Consider the following 20828-nt stretch of genomic DNA (forward strand, 5'->3'; position numbering starts at 1 on the left):
CATCAGTTTCTGCCTTGAAGGCAGTAACTTCCTTTTCTGGAGGTAGATTTCTGTGATGCTATATGTGCTTCCATCTCTTTGAGATGAGATTATAGTATTGAAAGTTTCATACCAGGATAATTTCACACTATGAGCTCTTCCTCTGATTGCTTCTTTCTGAGTTGTATTTTTAAGTAATGTGAGCTTATGAAACTTTCCTTGAGAAAATACTTCACTCCTCAAGTTGATGCTGCTGTAGTTTCAAAAAGAAATGCTAATGGAGCTGCTTTGGCTTAGAAGAAAGGAAGCTGGTGACATGAAGCTATTATTAAGTAACTGATCCAAAATATGAAGAAAATGACTCAGTCCTGTGTAGGCCAAATGATTTGCAAATAAACCTTGCTAGTCTTATTGCAAGTGTGCTTTGGGGGATTTTAGAAAGGCTGAAAAATATAAGATATTAGAATGATTTGGCTATTTTCAGGATTTTTGTTGAGTGCTAGCAAAGCTATAGGCTCTGTTTTATTTATTACATGTTTTGTAGCTATAAATTCTTTTAAGCACTCAACTCCAGGTTGTTTTTTTTAACAATATTTAGGTATATAAAAAAAAGCTATAGGATCTGGTAGTCTTGTCTCTAAATTATTTTTTTAAATGTGGTGCCTTTGACAGTATTTTACAATAGGCTGTTATTTGCCAAATGTCTTTTTAAAGTTGCTGCATCTATTAAAGGAAGAGTGCATGAAGTGCAAATGGATACATTTTGTTGCTGCTCTGTAAAATAAACACGTTTATCTACCATGTGCTTAAAATGGTAAGATTATTCTGCTTTGCTGCATAGACTTTCAACCATGAGAGGAAAAGAAGCCAAATATTCGTTTGGCTAGAGGTGTTGTAACATATCCCTAGCCATTACTGACAACATAAGGGAAATTAAAATTCTGAGTTTATCCCTTCAAAGAAGAAATGACTGAGTTTATCCCTTCAAAGCAGAAAAAATGAGCATTGAAAATAATGAAATCATTCACCTTGCTGAAGTTCAGACACTGCTCCTGCAGTATCTTTTTAATTTTGCTTAGATTCATAAAATACAAGAAATCAGTAGGAGATTCCAGTCACAAAATCAACAGCTAATTGTGTCAGTGAGGCTCTGTTTTAGCATTTGCTCCAGTATTTCCTCAGAATCAATATTTCACAGCAGAAACAGAATAAAATAATATTACTTAGTACTGGAATTTTTTCTTTTAATAAGGAGGACTGTATTATTTAAACATAGTTAGCATTGGTGAAAATTTATTCATAAATAGTCCTATTAATTTTTACAGGGATTATTTATTCATTGATTTAAGTGAGGACACAGCCATGCTCATAATACAAATTTGTCAGTTACTTCTTTAAGTTTAGATAATGGCCATTCAGTTTTATCGAGGGTGGTTTTTCAATTTTGGATACTTCAGATAAAGAAAGCAGCCATCTGCATTTGGCATACATTTCCATTTTGTCACAGAGCAGATGTAGATTTGTAATAGCGCTTTTATTTTTTGTTTAAATATATGTTTTAAGTTATTTAATCCTGAACAATGATCGGCAAGTTAAGAACACCACATGGGGAAGGGTGGGTTGCTCTCACTGGCAACATGAGTTGTGTTCAACTGTATGCAAAGTCATGAAGCTATAATTTCCACTGGGAAAATGATATTCTTTATGCTGAAAAATTTTGGAGCATGGCTCACAGGCACTGATGTTGGAGATGAGTGTTTTAAAAATATTGTGGATTGGTAACCAACTGTTTTCATGTATCACCCAAAGTGCAGCCTGACAGCCATTTCAGTCTTCAGAGCAAACATACCTTCCACATTTTGCTTGATAGTGCTATAAGAATATTGTTAAGCATAGCTGAATTATTTCATATCAGGAAATTTAACTCATGTCTCATTCCTAAAACTAATACAACTGATTTATGAGATAAGCTCAGGAAATTCACCTGTTCAAGTAAATTCCAGATACTTGCCCTAAAATCCTTATTTCAATAAATATATTCCAGAACCATACACAGAAATCCAATAGACCAGTCTCTCAAACAGTATAAGAAAAATGGTTCATGAAATGTATGTAAAAGAATACAAACCAATTTTCATCCAAACCAGGACTGTGAGCATTGTAGTATAAAACTTTGCCTGAGAACAGTAATTTTTACATCAACTTCCAAATATGTTGTTGAAGTATACTGTGTGTCAGCACCCAGGCTGAATTAGAAATGTGGTTCTAGCAGTTTTTTTATATATGAATACTGCAATGTGCAGATTTTTGCTGGGGTACATTTTACTGCACCAGCTGCCAGTTAGGTGAAATGCTATGTAATATTTATTCTGTTGTTTGGAATACTAAGATATATTCCAGTGACTGTTGGTAAAAGTTTAGCAGTAGTCTGCAGTGAGTAATTATGGGTGTTATGCACGTGCTTTCTGGGTGGTGCAGATTTTGCAGACCAGAGTTCAAACTGTAGCTTGTGATCGATGGTGGAAAGCAATTACAAGCACATTTGCTGCTTCAATTGCAGATGCAGGCTTTCAGTGTCACTACAAGTGTGATAAAGAATATTTTTGTAATTTGATCAGCTTGTATTGAATCTTTTTCTGAAAAGTAAAGACATAGGCATACAGCAAGTGCTGTATTAGAACAAAGCATTGATCCATAAGCCATAGTATTTCGCCTCCAACATTCTTTTAAAGCCTAGATAAATTTACCTTTATTTTTAGAGGAAAAAAAAGTATAATGTACCTATCTTAATATTATGGAAGAAAAATTTTTGATCTTGCTGTCACTCAGCCTGTAATTTTGGATTATTGAAACTGGCAGTATATATTATTTCCCTTTCGTTAATTGAATAGTGTATATATTCTAGAAAAATATTTCCCTTCTAGTTAAAAAAAAATCAGGCCTCAGTATCACTGTGGAATTGTGTCAAATACTCTTACTAGTGATTAGATTTATTATTTTTCACCAACATTGGCCAACTTCAAATATTTAGAACTTTCTCTTCAAAATGACTTATTTTACCACATGGATTTTTACAGAGAAACGTGGAAAAACTGAACTAAGCATCTTAATAAAAAGTTCCAAAAAACAAAATACTTTTTTGGGGGGTCTTAAACAGGGACTTTTTTTTTTTTTTTGGCAAACGCTGAATCTTTACATAAAACCAAAGGATTTATTAAGGAGAACAGAGGATAATAGAACATAAATAAATTATGTAATAGGTATATTTAATCCATGGTGTATGTGTTTCAGTTTCATCATGACCAATGTGAATGTGTGGTGGACAAATGTCCTTCTGGCAGTTTGCCTCCTTTCTGCTTTGGCTTGTTCTCTTTGCGTGCACGTTTACAGTACCACTAAATTAATTTAAGGGCTGTCTACTACTGAAAAAAGTGGTACCACTCTGCCACACTGGCCATGTACTCCTGCAGCTTCCCCTGAGTTGCCTCAGGACCTGCATTAGCACAACACTCACTTTTCAGGAAACAACCGAAAGCTTTCTGCTAGCTTAGCTCTACAAACTGTGAGCATGGAAGGAGGCAGAAATGCAAAGGTAGGAGGAGCAATACCACCACTTTTTGTCAACAGTTTACCACTAAATCAGTTCAGGTGTATTGTAAAACTATTACTCTTAAAGCCCCAACAAGTATCCCAGGTTGGCTTTCCAGGTTGGCTTTCAGGAAGTTAAATTCCTTGAACATTGAAGCAAGGGTTTGTTTCCCCCGCACCTTGCAAACCCTCCTGGCTGCCTGAGGCCAGAAGTGCCCAGGGACTCTCTGTGTCTGCTCAGGTCATGCAGAAGCAGCTGAAAGTGAGGCGTGCCCAGGCTTTTAATGGTCTGGCTTGCTCTTGAACTTTGGCACCTAACCAATAGGTTGAAATCCAAGTTGTTTGGATCAAACTTGGAAGCCAAGGGCTGTCTTTATAAACATAAATTAAATACACCCCAGATTAATTTCTTAGGTGGCTGACCAGCTGTCCTGGAATAGCCTGTATCTATACTAGTAGTTTCCTCAAAGCAGTGGATGGATGCAAACTGACTTATGGGAATGGTCCCTGTAGTTTTCCAATACTTGAACCATGCTCAGGAATTGTGTGGGGTAGTGCTACTTGGCACATGCCAAATTTATTCCCAGGAATATTCCAACAGTACAGACAATTGCATTCCAGTGCCCGAGAGTGTCTGCAGGTACGCTGTATTTGCTAGAGCAGAAGCAGCCTGGAGTTTCATCCACCTGTAGCTCTTTAAAGGAAGTACTTCGCTGAGGAAACTCCTTCATACCACTTCCAGCACCTTCGCCATCACCTCCACGTTGTTCAGCTGTCTCTGATGAGGTGCCAAGGTTGGCCTTTGGGTGCCAACCACCTTACAAGGACTCCAGGCTTCCTGGTGCCCTTCGTAGTGTCACAGTGTTGGGTCCAGGTGTGTCACTAGTTCATATAGCTCTAATGATATCAGGACTATTTGTACTCTGGGAGCAAAATCAGTACAGTGGAAGGAGTCTACAGTACCAAGCAGTTTTATTTCCTGTCAAGAGGCCTTTCTAGGCATGTCCATCCTATTCAAAGGAGTGTGGTAGAAAGAATCTTGCAGCATTATTGCCTGAATTACTTCATAAATTACACTGTACAGAGACAGTAACTTGGTCTACAAAGCAATATAACCATATTATCATTATGCTATCTGTGAGAGAGGAATTAATCACCCTGAGTATGGCACTATGGTGGCAGCAGTATTGCTTCATGTTCCAGAGCTAAGGCAAATAAAGAGGGCTTGGGAGGCTCTGTATCACTCTCTGTGCAGTGCAGATCTGCCCACTCTCTGTTGCACCAGCAAGGCATTGCTGCAGTTTTTATTATGGCAAAATCTCATTTTGGAAATATTAGGAATAACTCTGTCAGTTACATAATAAGAATTGTGATTTATTGGTATTTCTCCAGGCAAGACAAATTACTTTTAAATTTAAATTAATGTACCACAGCTGTAACAATTTTGATAGCAGTATTTGCAGCTTTTAAAGGTTTCTCAGCTGTAACCTCACCTCCTTGGAAAATGGCAACTACTGAGTGCTAACCCTGGATTTTGTATTGTTCCAAATCAAATATCAGTATTCTTATATTAGATGCCACTGATTTCTGTTCATTCTTTGCCTTTTTCTGATTCATTACTAATGGCTAATAGTTCCTTCTTCTGTGGCTTGTAGATTATTGTGCTAAATATGTATGTGGAAATGCTTATTTCGCATACTCTTAGAAATGGAAAACCTGTTGCTCTGATGGTTTTCTGAACTTATAGGAGAGTCTATATTGCAAAAGAACCATTTCATTAAATTATTGACTGCTCTATTTCAGGAAGACCTCCATCTTGTTGCATAAAACAATGAAAATGGTAGAAGAACAAATAAAGATAGGGGAATGCTGAAATAATAAATAACTTTGACCTTTTTTTTTTGTTGTTGGCATCCAGTTATGTTCTTTGATCTTCCCTGCCTTAAACAAGCTAATATCTGCCAAGAGAGCACAACTGTTACTGAATCACTAAGGTCCTATTTGTTCCACTCGACAGATGACAATGCATTTTTTTTTTTCTACAGAATCGTAGAAGTGACTTTGAAAGCTTTCACCAACCAGAAGCCTTAGGGATTTTTTTTTTCTTTTCCTACCTTGCTTTTCATTAGTTTGGGTGGGTTTTGTTTCTCATCCCTTGAGCCAGAGTGTACTACWGATGATCATGACCCCATTTTCTGAGTAATGCTGATTAGACAACACTGAAGATGGACAGTTTTGTTGTTGCTCATGTTCCATATCGTCTTGGCAAGAACTGAAGTCTGCAGTAGCTGTACCATATAGTGATGCTTCAGTTACATTATGATCAATTTGTAAGTGTCCTTTGTAATCTTTGTCTGCTTTGTAATTCCCTGCTTTTTTCAACAATTTCTGCTTGATAGTGCTAATTTATTAGTGCTACATAGGTTTCTTGTATTTGCAGTTGTTGAATTGTTTGATAGCTTGATCAAAAGACTTTCTTTTTAGAGTTTAGAAAATAGTCTTTACTTTTATTAAATAATTGCAACCTCATAATGGAAGTAGGAGATCATTATCAGGCCTATTTGAATTTGGTGAAGAAATGGTGAAACTTTTTCTTTAAGGCTGCTATTTTCAGTCATTAGTATAAGCCTGGATATTTAAATCTGGGCTATTGAGTAAACATTCTTTGTTCTGTACTTAGCACAATGAGGACGTAATTTCTGATGGTGATCTTAGGTTCTCCTGAGTACAAATAATAATTATTGTAGAAATGAACATTTTGCATTGCTTTTTGGTTCAGATTCCATTGACCATGCCTGTAGTCTTTTTAAGTCATTTTTAAAATTGGACTTCTCTGGGGTAAGGAGTACACATTATATCACAGAAATAGAATTTTGGAATGTTTGCAAGTTATTCCCAAAGAATGAAATATAACCTCTGTGGTTGTTAATTTTGGACTTTTCTGATAGTCAGAGATGATGTGTGTGTGAGGATCAGAGAAATTCAGGCCCTGATCCAGCAAAGCACTTAAGCTCATTTTTAATGTAGCTCATCATAATCAGCTCCACTGAAAACAGTGACTGTTTCAAAGTAACATGGGAGATATAGCACAACCTTATTTGGGACTATATGTTAAATACAGTCCCTATCATTGTTTTTTAGATTGAAAGTATTAGAAAATTTCTTATAAGGATTTATTTCAAGATCTTCCTGGGCCTGCATATCTTTACTATAACTGTTATGGAAGAAGATGTTAATTAGCTCCAAAATGCATCTTTTAAAATAGATCATACATTTCTACTATTTAAAAGGAATTATATCTTCTGATGGAACTTTCTACTGTCAATAAGACTTCTCTTCGAGAAGGATTGGATTGGTGTTAGAATTAAAAACATTTTGTTAATTGGTGAGCAAGTTTTAAATAATACTTGAGGACAAAATATGCTGTTGCCAGTAATAAAGGACTGATGAACTATTACTAACTCAGGAACTCTTCCCTGTAACATTTGGCACACCTTTTTCTATCTAGGATATTGAATTTGCCATTTCACTTGAGGTCTGCATGGGATGACTGCAGCCAACGCCTTCCCTGCTGAGCGCAACCACTTTTAATGAACACTTACTGGCTGACTATCCTGTTCACCATGTGCAAGATGGGTGACCAGTGGCAGCAATGAGCTGCTCAGATGTGGCAGTAGTAGTTGCTGGACCTGCGGTGACAATAACAAGCCAGTTTCAAGCAAACGCAGGAAAATGCGTAGCAACACTATTTTAACAATGGGTAGCCCTTGTGGAGTTCTCCTTTAGGACTTGAGTTTTATAAGAATAGGCCCAGAGGACAACTGAGATGTTGTCCTTTTGTGGCACTGTCTCTGTGTCCAATGGTTCTGTGGATAATGGATTGTTTTATAATCTCTAATTGGATTGAGGGAAGATAGGCTGCACAGGAGGACCTGATGTGCCGGCTGAAGATTGTGCACAGGTATATGTAGCCATGCTTGAGATAGTAGAGAAGAAAGACTGACAATGATTAGGGGAATATCCAAAGCAAACCCGGTTCTCTGAAGAGGCCCAGAAAATGATGGACTTCTGCTACCAGTAGTTGAAGCCAACACTCCTGGTGGACAAGAATGGGATGCTGAAGCACTGAATGCAAGACTTTGCCAAGTCATTTGCTTGTTAGAAGAGTTATTTTGGCCTCAGGGTCACAATAAATTTAATTTTGGGGGGTGACAGGGACCTTTCTGTTGGACAATCAGCTTCTAGCAAAGAAATGTGAATGTGTGAGATCTTAATACCAAATGTGGTACCTTTGAATTCCCTTACTAGGGAAGAGAAATAGAGTGAAGAAAATTTTTTAAGTCATCAGGTGATTCTACACCATCTTCTGTCTTAGGGTTAGACTCTGCCTTCTAAACACTTGGACATTCTGGTCACTTTTACTGTACATGTCCCTGCATTCTATGTATGTATGGAAAAACATTGATAGAGGAAAACAGACCTAACAGAATGACAGTTCTTTTTTCAGATAAATGGGAAAAAAGGGACAGTGGTCTCCATTAAAAGAGGCAACTGGTTTTATTTTGTGCAAGCCACAGGAGATGGATAACTATTTATCATTTCAGTCTTGGTGGGGGTTCAAATATGCATATGCTATTGACTACTGCGAACAGGCAGGTCCATTACTGGGGCAATGGGCCACACAGGTGTTTTGGCTCAGGACTGAAGCATTTTACAGAAATGCTAATAAGGTATGGGGAGGCCAATAGATTCCTCCTATTTTCTAACTCAGATTAGGCAAGGGAAATGAGACTCTAAGACACTGATCAGGCCAGTGAGTAGATGAATTGAGGAAAAGGGTGTTTTTGCCAGTGGAGCTCCTTTAGTTCCTAATTTAGGGAGAATAGCAGGCCAGTTGAAAAAGACAAATGTCTCATCTTGATCAAAGAGCAGCAGAATGGATGAGACTGTGATGTGGAATCTTGAAATCAGGCATCTGTGGAGAATGGGGAGGAAACAGACCATTATCAAACTAATTAATATCTTCTGTTTGAAGATTTTGATGCAGATCCTTGTATTACCTTCGTGGATTCACAGAATAATTTAGATTGGGAGGGTTCCCCAGATGTCATCCAATCAAAACCCCTGCTCAAAGCAAGTCTAATTAGATCAGGTTGCTCAGGGAATTGTCCAGTTGAGTCTTGAGCACCTCCAAGAATGGAGAGTCTACTGTGTCTCTGGGCAACTTGTTCCAGTATTTGACCATCCATCTGGATCCATGGATCTTTCCACTATCTAATCTGAACTTCCCATTTTCCAACTTGTGTCTATTGCCTCTTGGTCTATCACTGTGCATCTCTGAGAGAAGTCTGGCTTCCTCTTCTCTGTATCCTCTGATCAGGTAGTTGTAGACAGCAATAAGTTCTCCTCTTCAACTTGTCTTCTCCAAGTTGAAGAGGTCTAGCTCCCTCAGGCTGTCCTTGTGTGCCATGTGACCATGTGCTTCTGCCCCAACCAGCTTGGGACCTGCTCCGCTAAACTTGCTTCAGTATGTCATTATCTTTCTTGCATTAGGGGACCCAAAAGGAAGTGAAGGTAGCAGGAAGTCACACTGACAGCTTATGCCCTTCCCCCTATGTGCCATGTAGCTGTAAAAAAGGCTGTAAAGGCCTTCTTTAAGTCTGGAGTTTATAAAGTGGTCAAGGACTTGCATTTCTCTTTAGTTCTTCTCTGGTTAACAAATAGGTCTTTTGAAAAAATTGAGTTGGACCCATTTATTAGTATTTACAAATGATACTTGATTATGCCACATAATATTTCTGTGATTCTCAGTAATATAAAATTTATCACTAGAGTATTTATCAATATTATAATTTCTCTGCTGATGTTTCAACATCCTCAAGATTTTATCTGACCAGCTCTGTCATGATTAATGAAAGACATTGCTGAAAATCATGGTGCTTGAGCATGCATACAAGTATGATTTGCAAGCAGATAGATTCAGATAGTTCAAGCAGACTTTACCAAGCAACCTGAAATAGATTTTGCTTCAGATTTGAGCTACTAGAACTCTTTCTTCTCTTGTTCATTGTACTAGAAAATTTACTGGTGGTCTTTCTTTTGAACTGTACCGCTAGATACCCATTGCAGTTTAACTTGAAGCTACAGCAAGAGAGAGGAAAAATTTAGACTTAAGGCAGAGAATACAGTGTAATATTTGAGAGGAGAGGCTGAGAGTAGTTAACCTGAAGAGAATTCTATTATGCATATTTTGCATGCCCATGGATGCACTTGCACAAGAGTGCTTGCATGCTCATGTTTAAACCTGAAGCCTGAGAGCTCTTGTTGTTCCCTAGTGCACATTCAAGCATTTGACAGAGAAACAAATCTTGACAAATAATGCTATGAATGAGGCCAGTTAATTAGGAAATATGACTGATTAGCAAACGGAGCTGACATCCACTAAGTAAACCTGCTGAAACACTGGAAGACACTAGGGGAAGGTGTGGGGGCAAAGGCAGGGGGAAGAAGCATATTTATATGTGCTCCACACTGCTGTTCTTCCATGTCAAAAAGCATTTTTTCTGGCTAATCCCGATATCTGGAAGATGTTTCTTCCACATAGATCCCTGCATCACTAACATTTGAATTGATCTGTATAGTTTAACAGAAGTACAACCTGTTATCCTTTAAGTGATCTGGAGAACTGTGTTTGGATGGTACATGTTAGACTAATAGTCCTATATCAGTTTAAAGAACTGCAGGGATGTGGTACTGGGGTGTGTGCCAGTTAGCTTGAAACCACCCTTGGGGTACATTAAATTTAAATTAAATTAAGAATTTACAAATGTGGAATACAGGTAGCACATTGTATTGTGTAGCATTGCAACAAATGTTACAAGACATAAGAACAGAAATAAAGCTGTACATATAGCTCATTATCCTAAGATAGTATCTAAGAGGCTTCTTCTAGTTAGGACAATTAACTCATGCCTAAAGGGTTGTTTCTTGTGCAAAGCTAATGCTGTCAGTTTGGAGAAGCTTGCCTGCTTTTACAAGCAGTCTTTTCTTGGGGTTTCCTAAGAGCTCATTCAGATACAAGTCTCCGTTTCTTCCCACACCATTCCCACCTCTCTTCTCCAAGACCTCCTATTCCTTGATTTAAGGAGTTTTTTTCAAAACTTGTTTCCTCAAATTTGTTTCCTTGTTTCCTCTTGCAACTAGAAAGAAGTTGTTGAACAGTTATCTTTCTCACCTGGCTGGGCAATACTGAAATTCTGTCCTCAGCTCTTTCACACTTCGAATCTCACAAACAAAATTTGTCAATCACCCTTTATATCAGTGCATAAATGAGATTAACCTTGTGGCTCATTTCTAACTATTTTTGGAAGCCTAGACATGCTACTAATGAATCATTTTGAAGATGCCTCTTCCTTAACCCAATCCTAATAGATACAAAGTTGTCTTCTTTCTAATAACTTTCCCAGTTTTCTTGCTAGGCTGCTTTGGACATGTTAATTCATGGAAATAGTCACTCCATTCATTTTGTCTTTAATATAAACACAATAAATGAATATGAACATGGAATACTAAGTTCCAGTTTTGCATTTCAGAACTCATTCCTTTTTTTATGAAGCTAGATTTATGAGAAATGGTTTGTTAAGATGCTGCATTTGTGATTAAGCGAGTATTGTTGCTTAATGTTAAATCACAATACTGTGATCACAATTTCTGGTATCTGGTAATCACAATTTCACTTTTCTACCAGTGAATATCTTTGTTCACAACTGGTAAACATTTTGCTTGGGAAAGCAGAGAAATGTCTTTTTCTTCATTTTCATCTGCCTGCATGAAAACATCGGTTAACCCTTTGAAACATCAATATTTGCTAAGATCTTTTGAGTTTGTCCAGAGTACTCAGGTATTTTGGTCCATTTTATATATGTAGTAAGTCATTTATCCTGTACAGGTTGGGCACAATTATTTAGTCTTATCCTCCCACTTCTTTCTTAGGTACAAAAAACGCTGGAGAAATACACAAGCTAATTATATTACAACATGTCTTCTACTCCTTTAGGAAATGGGTAGGTTTCTACACATCGCTTTCTAATGCTGAATTGAAAAGGAAGATGGTGACTCATTTTGGTGTCAGGAAGTTCAGTTTGCACATCTGGGAACTAAAATTCAGGATGATAACTGCCACTGTAATCTGTGTTCAAGCTGCCCGGACTCTCTCCCCCTCTGCCCCAGAACAGTGATTGAAGGGGAAGTCTTTCCAGATCTATGCTAGCCGGGATTGTAGCATCTTTTGCTGCAGTCGCTCTTTTGGGAAGTTTCAGGCACAGTCTACGCAGGACTAGGATTTAAGAGAGGAAAGAGCAAGCTCAGTTAGGAAAGGGTTTTTAGAAATCTTAGCTCTTAAAAACTTGTAGTTTTTCAAGGGATTAAACATTGGCCAAATATGGATGGAGTTGCAAAGGAATAGTAAAAGGCAATTTTGTGACACTAAGTTTCAGCTTCCTGCCAAATTCAAAGTTCCTGCTCCAAAAACCTCATTTGCTTAGAGCAAAAAGGGTTTCTCGTTTCAAGAAGGGGTTTCTAGAAATCTTTAAGGTGGTAAAACCAAAAAAACTTCTTCCCAGTTGGGTCAGATACTTATAAAATAATTCTCTCTGAGCTCACCACTGGCATGGAAAATTTCCACCTGAATGGCTAAAATCCGATAGTATCATAAATAGCTGTAAACAGGGTCTTAAAATTAAAGGCATAAAGATACTTTACCAAGAAGCTATGGTAACATCCCAGACTAATTTTTCTTTTGATTACACAGATAGTTTCAGACAAAATGTGTAACAGACCTTCTCACACAAAGTACAAGCAAACTGATGATATAGCTAAATGATGTAAATTAATAAATGTATGTGCTAATATCCTTGTTTGGGATAAAAATATTTTAAGCAAATGTTCTCATATGAAAGCAGAAGTCCCTGTTTAACTGTAAAACCAACTTAAAATATAAATTTAGAATTAAGAAGCTTGGGTCCAGCCTTTTGGTGCCATGCCTGTTTCTTTTAAGTTATCTAAAAAAAACAGTATACATCCTCTTATCAACTTACAAACATTTAAGTGTTATAAACTCCCAATAACAGATTGAAGAGCTTATCTCTACTAAAAGTCTAAGGAATTTTAAAGCATACTTCATGCTTCGCCTAGCGATATCAAGGGCTTTTTTTTTCTTCTTCGGAAAAGATTTATAAAGCAGTGGGGTAGATGGTGCTGTTCTCCAGCTGTCTATCTTGAGGAGTTTCCTCACTGGACTAAACACAACATAATTTCTCTGTAATGCTACAGTGGAATCTTGGAAAAACATAATGTTCCTCCTGTTATGTGCAATAGGTTCTTCTTTAATTGCAGCAGCTAAAAAAAACTTCTATCTTTATAGTTGTGGAACTGAACCAATGAAGTTTATGGTCTCTCACTGTCAGCAGGTTTAGGGAAAATTTATAGTATACCTTCTCAGTTCTGAGTTTACCATTTTCTGCTGGAATACTTACTAAAATTGGAAACCAGTGCTGAAAAAGAAAACAATATAGGGCTAGGAGTTTTGCTATCTTTAAGGATTCCTATAATTTGAATAGTTTTTATGTAGCAACTGTTTTTACTTTCACCTCCCTTTCCCTCAGACTGCTGTTGTATCTTTTCTAGAATCAAGAAACTGTATTTTCATTCAGACTGTTTTTTCCTCCATTTCTTTTTGTTTTTTTTCTCCCTGTAAATTGAACTTTTGCTTTACCATTCCCTGATTGGCTTTCAGGACTTTTAGTTGGTAGAAAACTAATGATGGCCCTGAAAATTCCCAAGCCTTCTTTTGGTTATTTAGATAAGCTAGGGTAAAATTTTCTATAGTTTTTGGCTATCTATTCTTTTCCTTTTTTTGTTTCTCAGTGCGCTTTCCTGGCATCACATCACATTATTTGCAATCAGTGGAAGGAGACTACTTCTCTAGTTTTTGTGCTAAGATGTTTTCTGGATTTTGATTAAAAATATATTCAGGTTGTCTATTATGGTTGAATCCTGAATTTGGTTCAGGACCCACCTATTTCTACCTGGTGAGGGTGCTGGATTGATGGCCCAGCTGAGCCAAAGCATATTATGAACGACTGCTAGCTTGATCTGATCTGTCTAGTCAGTTATCAGCAAAGATGATGACAGAAATGTAAAAACTAGAAGCAAACTGTGTGCATCAATGGGTTGTTTGCCTTCAGAAACATATCTAGATGTACTCTAGCTCTAAACAATGTTAATTTAGCTCAGAAATATGATTTAGTTTTAATTTTTCTACATTTTGTATTTTATTAGTGTAGTTTAAGTGAATTCCTCATTCTGCAAAATCTGAGTTTGGCATTGGCTCTGACATATCTAGAAAAAGAAAATAGAAAGTTTAGTATTTTTAAAAGGGAAACACAGGATTTAATCTTCCACGTACATTTATTTAATCAGTTCATTTCCCATTTCGATGAGAAAAATAGTGTCTAAATCTTCACGGTTTCAGAAACTCATCTTTTAGTCAGTCTCACTAAAAGTCACTGTGCATGAAGAAGGAATTTATGCTTTGATCTTCCCTGCCAACATGTACTTAGTGCTCCTCAGTTACAGCAGGCTGTCCCCTTTTCTTTTTCAGCATTCAGCAATTGCTATTGCCTCTTTTCTTCCTATTTCTTCCCTGTTTTAACATATGTATACTTAGAGATGGATCAAAACTAGCACTGATTTTATTTGTACATTCCTAAACTTCACAAATATAGCAAAGAACCAATCTATCCCTGATACAGATTTAGCAAATCTTTGAAGTTTGCAGAGCCAGTTTACCTTTACATTTTATAAGGGTGTGAAGAAGGCAGGGAGAGATGATATTCTGCTGTTGTGTATGTGCTTTTTAACTCCAAAACAATATGAGGCATTTTTTTTTTAACTGAGAGGAATATATAGAGTAGGCTTGGTTGCAACTGAATACACATTAGTGGAGAACTTACCAAATCTTAATAGCTGGATTTCAGTATTTTTGAACACCTCTGTCAGGCACTGGAAATGAAGATGCTGCAGCATATTGTTTTCGTTTAGTCTCTGAAGATGCTACACATCTTTTTTAGCTACACAGTGAATGAGGCAAATGATGCTCTATCAGATCTGCATTTGTTTAAAGGCATACATAAATGGGGTTTAGTATAGCCATGTTTTTGAAAAGATTGTTGGCATCTACTGGTGAAAAATACCAAATATTATTGCTATATCCTGTACATATTTCCATATTATGTTCATAACATGTAAAACTTGATATCTGGTAGATCAAAATGATTAAGCTGGGTGGTGGATTAAGTCCTGGCCTTTAAGCACAAAGGCCAGGTTTTAGAAACTTAGATCCCATTTTTTTGGGTGAGCCCACAAGCAGACATATTCAACCTCATTTCTAAAGCAGGGTGAAATTCTGTGTGTTAATTTGGAGAAAGTAGGAGAGTCATCATCACAGAAGACAAGGAAAATAAACCTGTTTTATAACCTCTAGCACTTCTCACCTTTTTTGTATCTATACAAAATGTATAGTATGCAGAGTCAAAAATTTACTGTCCTGGAATTTGGCTTGATTAACCACCCCTTGTCTCACTCCCCCAGTCCTTGCCCTTTCCTGCTCCCTCACTTTTTTCCCTCAAAAAAATTAACCCAAACATTTCAGGTTGCTATCATAGGGATGCCCAGCCAACCCTCAAGACCTTGTTGGTGACACTGACATTTTTTTCTGTTGAAATGTGTGCCAGGCTATGTGCTGCAATTATACTGCAGCTACCTATTGCTCAGCCTTTTCGGGGGGCAGGACTGTAACTTTCCACACTGGCCTGTGGAAAGCTGGTCCCAGGGACTCTGGTTGAAGTGGTACAGAGCAGAAGTAACGTTGCTTTTGTTTAACTCTACAGTGTGTTTTAATACTGTTTGTATATGGTGTCAATTTAAAATATTTGATCTCCCTAAAAACACACAACTCCCCTCAAATAGTTAATCAGGTTTTTAAAAATTGCATGTAAGGAGCACCGAACTTGCACAGGATGCACTCAGAAGTCAAGTCTGTGTGTGCACCCTTGTAGCTTCCCTCTGCTGCATAGCTATTATTCTGTAGCATTTTATTACGTGTCAATATAGTATTTCTAAAATAGAGTACATATCAGCTAATGTTTTAAATAAAAATTTAAAGTCTGTATGCAGCTGTAGAAGTGGGTATTTTCTTATTATGGCAGACTGATCCATATTAATTCTCAGATTATGCAGTATAATATGAGCAAATGCCTTTTCCATGTATTCTTGAAGCACAAAATGAACTGCGTAAGAGTAACCGACCTTAAATTTGTAACTGCCATTCAGTTCAGCCTGTGTAGCCCAGCAGACTGGCTGCTGAGAGCTGTGCTCGCTTGCTGTTTTGTGAGTCTCCGCAAATGCACATTCACCCACGCTATGCAAACATGCACACACACTCTTTTTTTTCTCTCACACTGCCTGGCACATTGTCAGAATAACTCTTCGAAGACTTTCTGAACTGCTGGGTAGGATTGTCTGATTATTATTTTTTTAACTAGGAACATGTTTAGTCCAGTGTTATTTAAACAGGCTTATCTGTTTGATCAAAGTCTACAATCTGAAATTTGAACAGGGTAGGGAGGGTGGTGGGTGAGGAAATCTATCAAGTACCTATTTATATGTGTGCTGTTGTCTTAGCTGTGTATATGCAGAGGTACAAATGTATATTTCTTCTGTATAGCCTAGCAAATATAAATAACTTTTGCTGTTTTAGCAGTTATAAAAATATAGTGTTACTAAAATAAAATCATTTTTTAGTAAAGTTTTCTTGAAGTTATTAGTGACCTGCATACTGAGTTTTTCAGTTTCTTGGGTCTTCTGAAGGTTGAGCTGAATAACTGTGGAGTTGCTTAAGTATAGCATAGGCTTTGCTAGTGTTCAAACCATACTAACTGGAGCCCTTATATTAATGTGTTTAGGGTTGGCATTAACCTATTTCACTGACTGGACCACAGACCGCAGCAATAATGCTAGAGAACTTGAAACAGTTTTTGGAGGTTTTCCTTTAGCTGGTTCAGGACAACTGGTTTATGCAAAGTTAAAATTATGTGGAATGAGATAGCAAGATGAAGCATGCCTGCCACACCTTTTCATTATGTTCTCTCTCCTTTTTCTTTTTCTAAATATAACTTTGAGAAGCATTTCTGTTTATTTTACAGTTGATCCCTTTTGATTATTTTAGATTACTTGATTTTCCAGTCTGATTTCAAAATTCAAGTTAGCTGAGCTTCTGTTTATGGGAATAGGCAAAAGAGTTTCCTGCATTAAATTCACATGCCATGTAGTCAAACCATTTTTTTCTAACTGTTAGAGTTTTACTATGATAAAGTCTGTATGATGCTTTGTTTCATCATTTTACAGCCTCAAAAGAAGCAGACAGAAATTTATAAGCTAATCTAAAGCTTTTCCTCATGTTTTTAATGTTGCTTTTACACTTAGGTTAGTTGCTGCAAATTGTTATAACTGATGAAAGCATGTTATAAGTTTTTTCTCCTACATAAATATCATACATCCTTTAATTTCTGCCAGCTAGTTTTATTGGCTGAGGCTAGTTACACACACACACACACACACACGCACGCGTGTGCACACACATTCTGCTCTGCCATATCTCAGTTACAGCATAGTCCTAATCAGGGTCATTACAATGTACACATTACATATTTCTAGCAAACATGAAAATGAATCAAACAGGAGGAGAGATAAACACAGATAGATTGGAGCCTGCTGAGGAAATAAAAGGCAGTAATCTGGCTGACCACTGGACTAGTCTTCTTGGTTTGATTTAAGCATTCTTTTCCGTTAGTTGCTGTGGAGCACTGGCTACTCTGAAGTGAAAAATTAAACGACTAGTAAGAATAAAGTAACATTTAGTGGGACAATTATTTGGTATAACTCCAAAACTAATTGTTTCTGAAGTGATGTTTAAACCAATGTCAGCACAAGGCAAGAGTTCCTGGCTTGTGGCCAGCACCTTTGTAATGCATATTAGCGCAGATGAGGAGTACTTAAAAGTTAGAGAGAGAGAGAGAGAGAGAGAGAGAGAGAGAGAGAGAGAGAGAGAATGTGTGTTTTCAGTGCTCACTCTGCCTTTGATTGTATCCTCCTCCTTGCCAAGATTAGATGAATACCTGTGCAGTGCTGCTTTAATATGATTTCTGCTGAGCCTCAGAATAGGTTCTGGTCTCTTTTTTAGGTGGACTGCCAGCTGCCGATCTCGCTGTTGACAATAAAAGCAGATATGCTCCTTGCTCACTGCCATTAGCAATAACCATGACCCTTCACACCAAAACCTCTGGAGTTACTCTGCTGCACCAGATCCAAGGCACGGAGCTGGAGACACTGGGCAGACCTCAGCTGAAGATTCCCCTGGAAAGATCTCTCAGCGACATGTATGTGGAGAGCAACAAGACAGGGGTTTTCAACTACCCAGAAGGGGCCGCTTACGATTTTGCTACCACCGCTCCTGTGTACAGCTCTACTACTCTCAGTTATGCCCCTACTTCTGAGTCCTTTGGGTCCAGCAGTTTGGCAGGATTTCACTCACTGAACAATGTCCCACCAAGCCCTGTGTTATTCTTGCAGACGGCACCCCAGCTCTCACCCTTCATCCACCACCATGGCCAACAGGTACCCTATTACCTTGAGAACGAACAGGGCGGCTTTGGAATGAGGGAAGCTGCTCCCCCAGCCTTCTACAGGTAAATGCTACAGATAATTTTTCTTTTCTCTTTAAGCAGATACGCAGAGAAAATTAGAATGTCGAAATATATATGCACTAAACTTTTGTTATGTGTAAAGGACCGTGTAATTTGATTGAATCATCCATGATAGCTAGACCGTAAAAAATAGTGCAGGGTAAAACAAAACTGCTATTGCAACTGTAAGCTGTAAATTTTAAAAACTACACATATGAGAAACAAATTAGATGAGTATAAATGTTTCCTAGGAAAACATGAAATCATAATTGATTAAAGAATGGAAAACTCCCTGTTGCCATATATTAGAATTGCTGCCTAAGGTATACAAAAAAAGACTTCTGCCATCACATGTTTCTAGCTATGAGTGGCTGTTTGTTCAGCTCTTAGCTGGTGGTAAGAGGCTTTCTCTCCTCTGGCTTTCGTTACAGTGTGAGAAGTGGCTTATATAGGAAGTAGTTCAGTGGCACAGTATCCTTCCTAATCAAACTGTTGGAGCTGACTCAGTGACAGTATTTCAGTCATTAACCACCCTCACGAGCTGCTGTAAGAGCTATATACCTGATAACCTGCATTTCTCGTTGCAGGAAGATATATATTAACCATAAATCTGGCATGCTGCTTTTCAAAATACAGGATTTCTTTTTCTTGTATTTTTATCCCATAGTGGGTGGGTCATTTTTTTGTCTGGGATAGAAGGATAAAAGTGTCTTAGAATGGGGGGATTGTTTTCATTGGTTTTAATATTTATTGTCAGTTGTGAAAACATTTACGTAATTTCTGAAGTGGATGAAGTTGATAGAACTGTAGCTTCCAAGAAAATATAGTCAAACACACCAATATCCACACTGGTAATATTGTTGTTACTAGCATAGTTTTGCATTGGCAGTTTACACTGGGCTCTAGTGAATCAAAGTGAACAGTTAGATGTAATTTTTCATCTAAACTCTCTGTTTCTCTGTTTGTTTGGGAGATACAGGTGAGTTTGCTAGAAATGGAATGAGGCTAAAAAAAATAAAAAGTTATTCTTTCCCTGTCATGGGCCAGACTCTGCCAGACTTATTTGCACAGTATAACATATTGCTGTGAACAGTAATGTATGTTGTTAAAGAGAGTCTAATTCAGCCTGAGTAAGAACAGCCGAATCTGGTCCGAAAAAACAGATGATGATTGCACTTTTTGAAAATGATTAATCAGTTTTTGGGAGGAGACAGAATACAGACTGGTGAAAAGACAGATAACAGTTATGCCAGACAGTCCAGCAAAATAATCTGTTAACTGAATTGATTTAAACAAAATGCATTTTACACAACCAAATGTATTACCTCTAGGAAGACTGAATACATGTCAGAGAATAAAGATTGTGAGGACCAGTGATTTTAGCATGAAACTACACTTTGTGCTAGATTACAAGAGTTTTAATACGAATGTCCAGTGCGAAACTATGATGAAAAGTGACTTTAAGTGACTTTGGATCTATAAACAGTGGAGTAATGAGTTTGTGGAGTTGAAATATGCAGGCAGAGAATATTGTATATTTAGGGCTTTTTACTTAAAGAGAATAAAAAAAACCACAACAAGAATCATCTGGAAGGAAAAGCTGAAAGATGGAAATAATGTCCTTTTAGCTTTTAAAGAGTGAATTGAAGGGAGACACTTCAAAATAAAAATAACGTACTATTTTAAACAGTGAAGTTTAACTATTGGAGCAAACATGTAAGGGCAGTGCTGGCTTCCCCATCTCCTGGTATTTCTGATATTTCTAGCCATATACAATTGATGGGGCTTAATGCAGAGGTAGTTTGGTGAATTTATGATCTTGGATATGCAGGTGGTTTATCTGTGTACAGAGTTATAGAAATGATTTAATGGCCTCTTCCAGCTGTAATTCTGTAAAGCACATTTTATATGGTAATAAGAAATGTGCATCTGAGTACTTGCTATGATTACCTTGTGTTAACAGGCTCAGTATTGTTGGAATTAAATTGATAAAAGCATTGCTGTTTTCATTTCAGCAAGACTGTGTTTACAAAGTTATCATCCTGACAACATTAAGTTTTAGCTCTTTTTTCCTGTAGTTTGGCACAGATCCAATCACAAATAGGCTGTTTAAAAATAATTTGAATAGGTGTTCAGTGTCTGGGAAATATTTAAATATCTAATCATAGGTTTAAGAACAAGTTCTTTTGAAAATATTGTAGCACATGAATTTCCAATTTGCTTTATTCATTTGGCTAATCTCATTGGTTTCAATTGGATTATGGGAGAAAAGAAAGCATGGGGCAGTGCAATCTGGCAATGAATAAATTGATGCTGGAGATTAGAAGATGTCTAACTACCAGAATAGTGACTTTCTGGAACAACATAGCAGTAGGAGTGGTAAAGACAAAAAATAGCAACCCAAAAGCCCTAACAAAATTTAAAATGGATCACGAACAGTTTATGATACGTTTGCCTGCT

The 20828-nt window shown here is 37.3% G+C and overlaps 1 protein-coding gene across 1 annotated transcript in view; it reads left to right on the plus strand.

Annotated features, from left to right (window-relative positions):
* ESR1 (estrogen receptor 1) overlaps nt 1-20828 on the plus strand; it is a 184378-nt gene that overhangs the window by 38234 nt on the left and 125316 nt on the right. Inside the window, exon 2 of the mRNA XM_026083863.1 lies at nt 17867-18371. Within this exon, the coding sequence (XP_025939648.1) occupies nt 17867-18371 (505 nt within the window). The remainder of the gene's footprint in view (nt 1-17866; nt 18372-20828) is intronic.

The sequence above is a fragment of the Apteryx rowi genome, unplaced genomic scaffold (assembly GCF_003343035.1).
Source record: "Apteryx rowi isolate R43461 unplaced genomic scaffold, aptRow1 scaffold_118, whole genome shotgun sequence".
Lineage (NCBI taxonomy): Eukaryota > Metazoa > Chordata > Aves > Apterygiformes > Apterygidae > Apteryx > Apteryx rowi.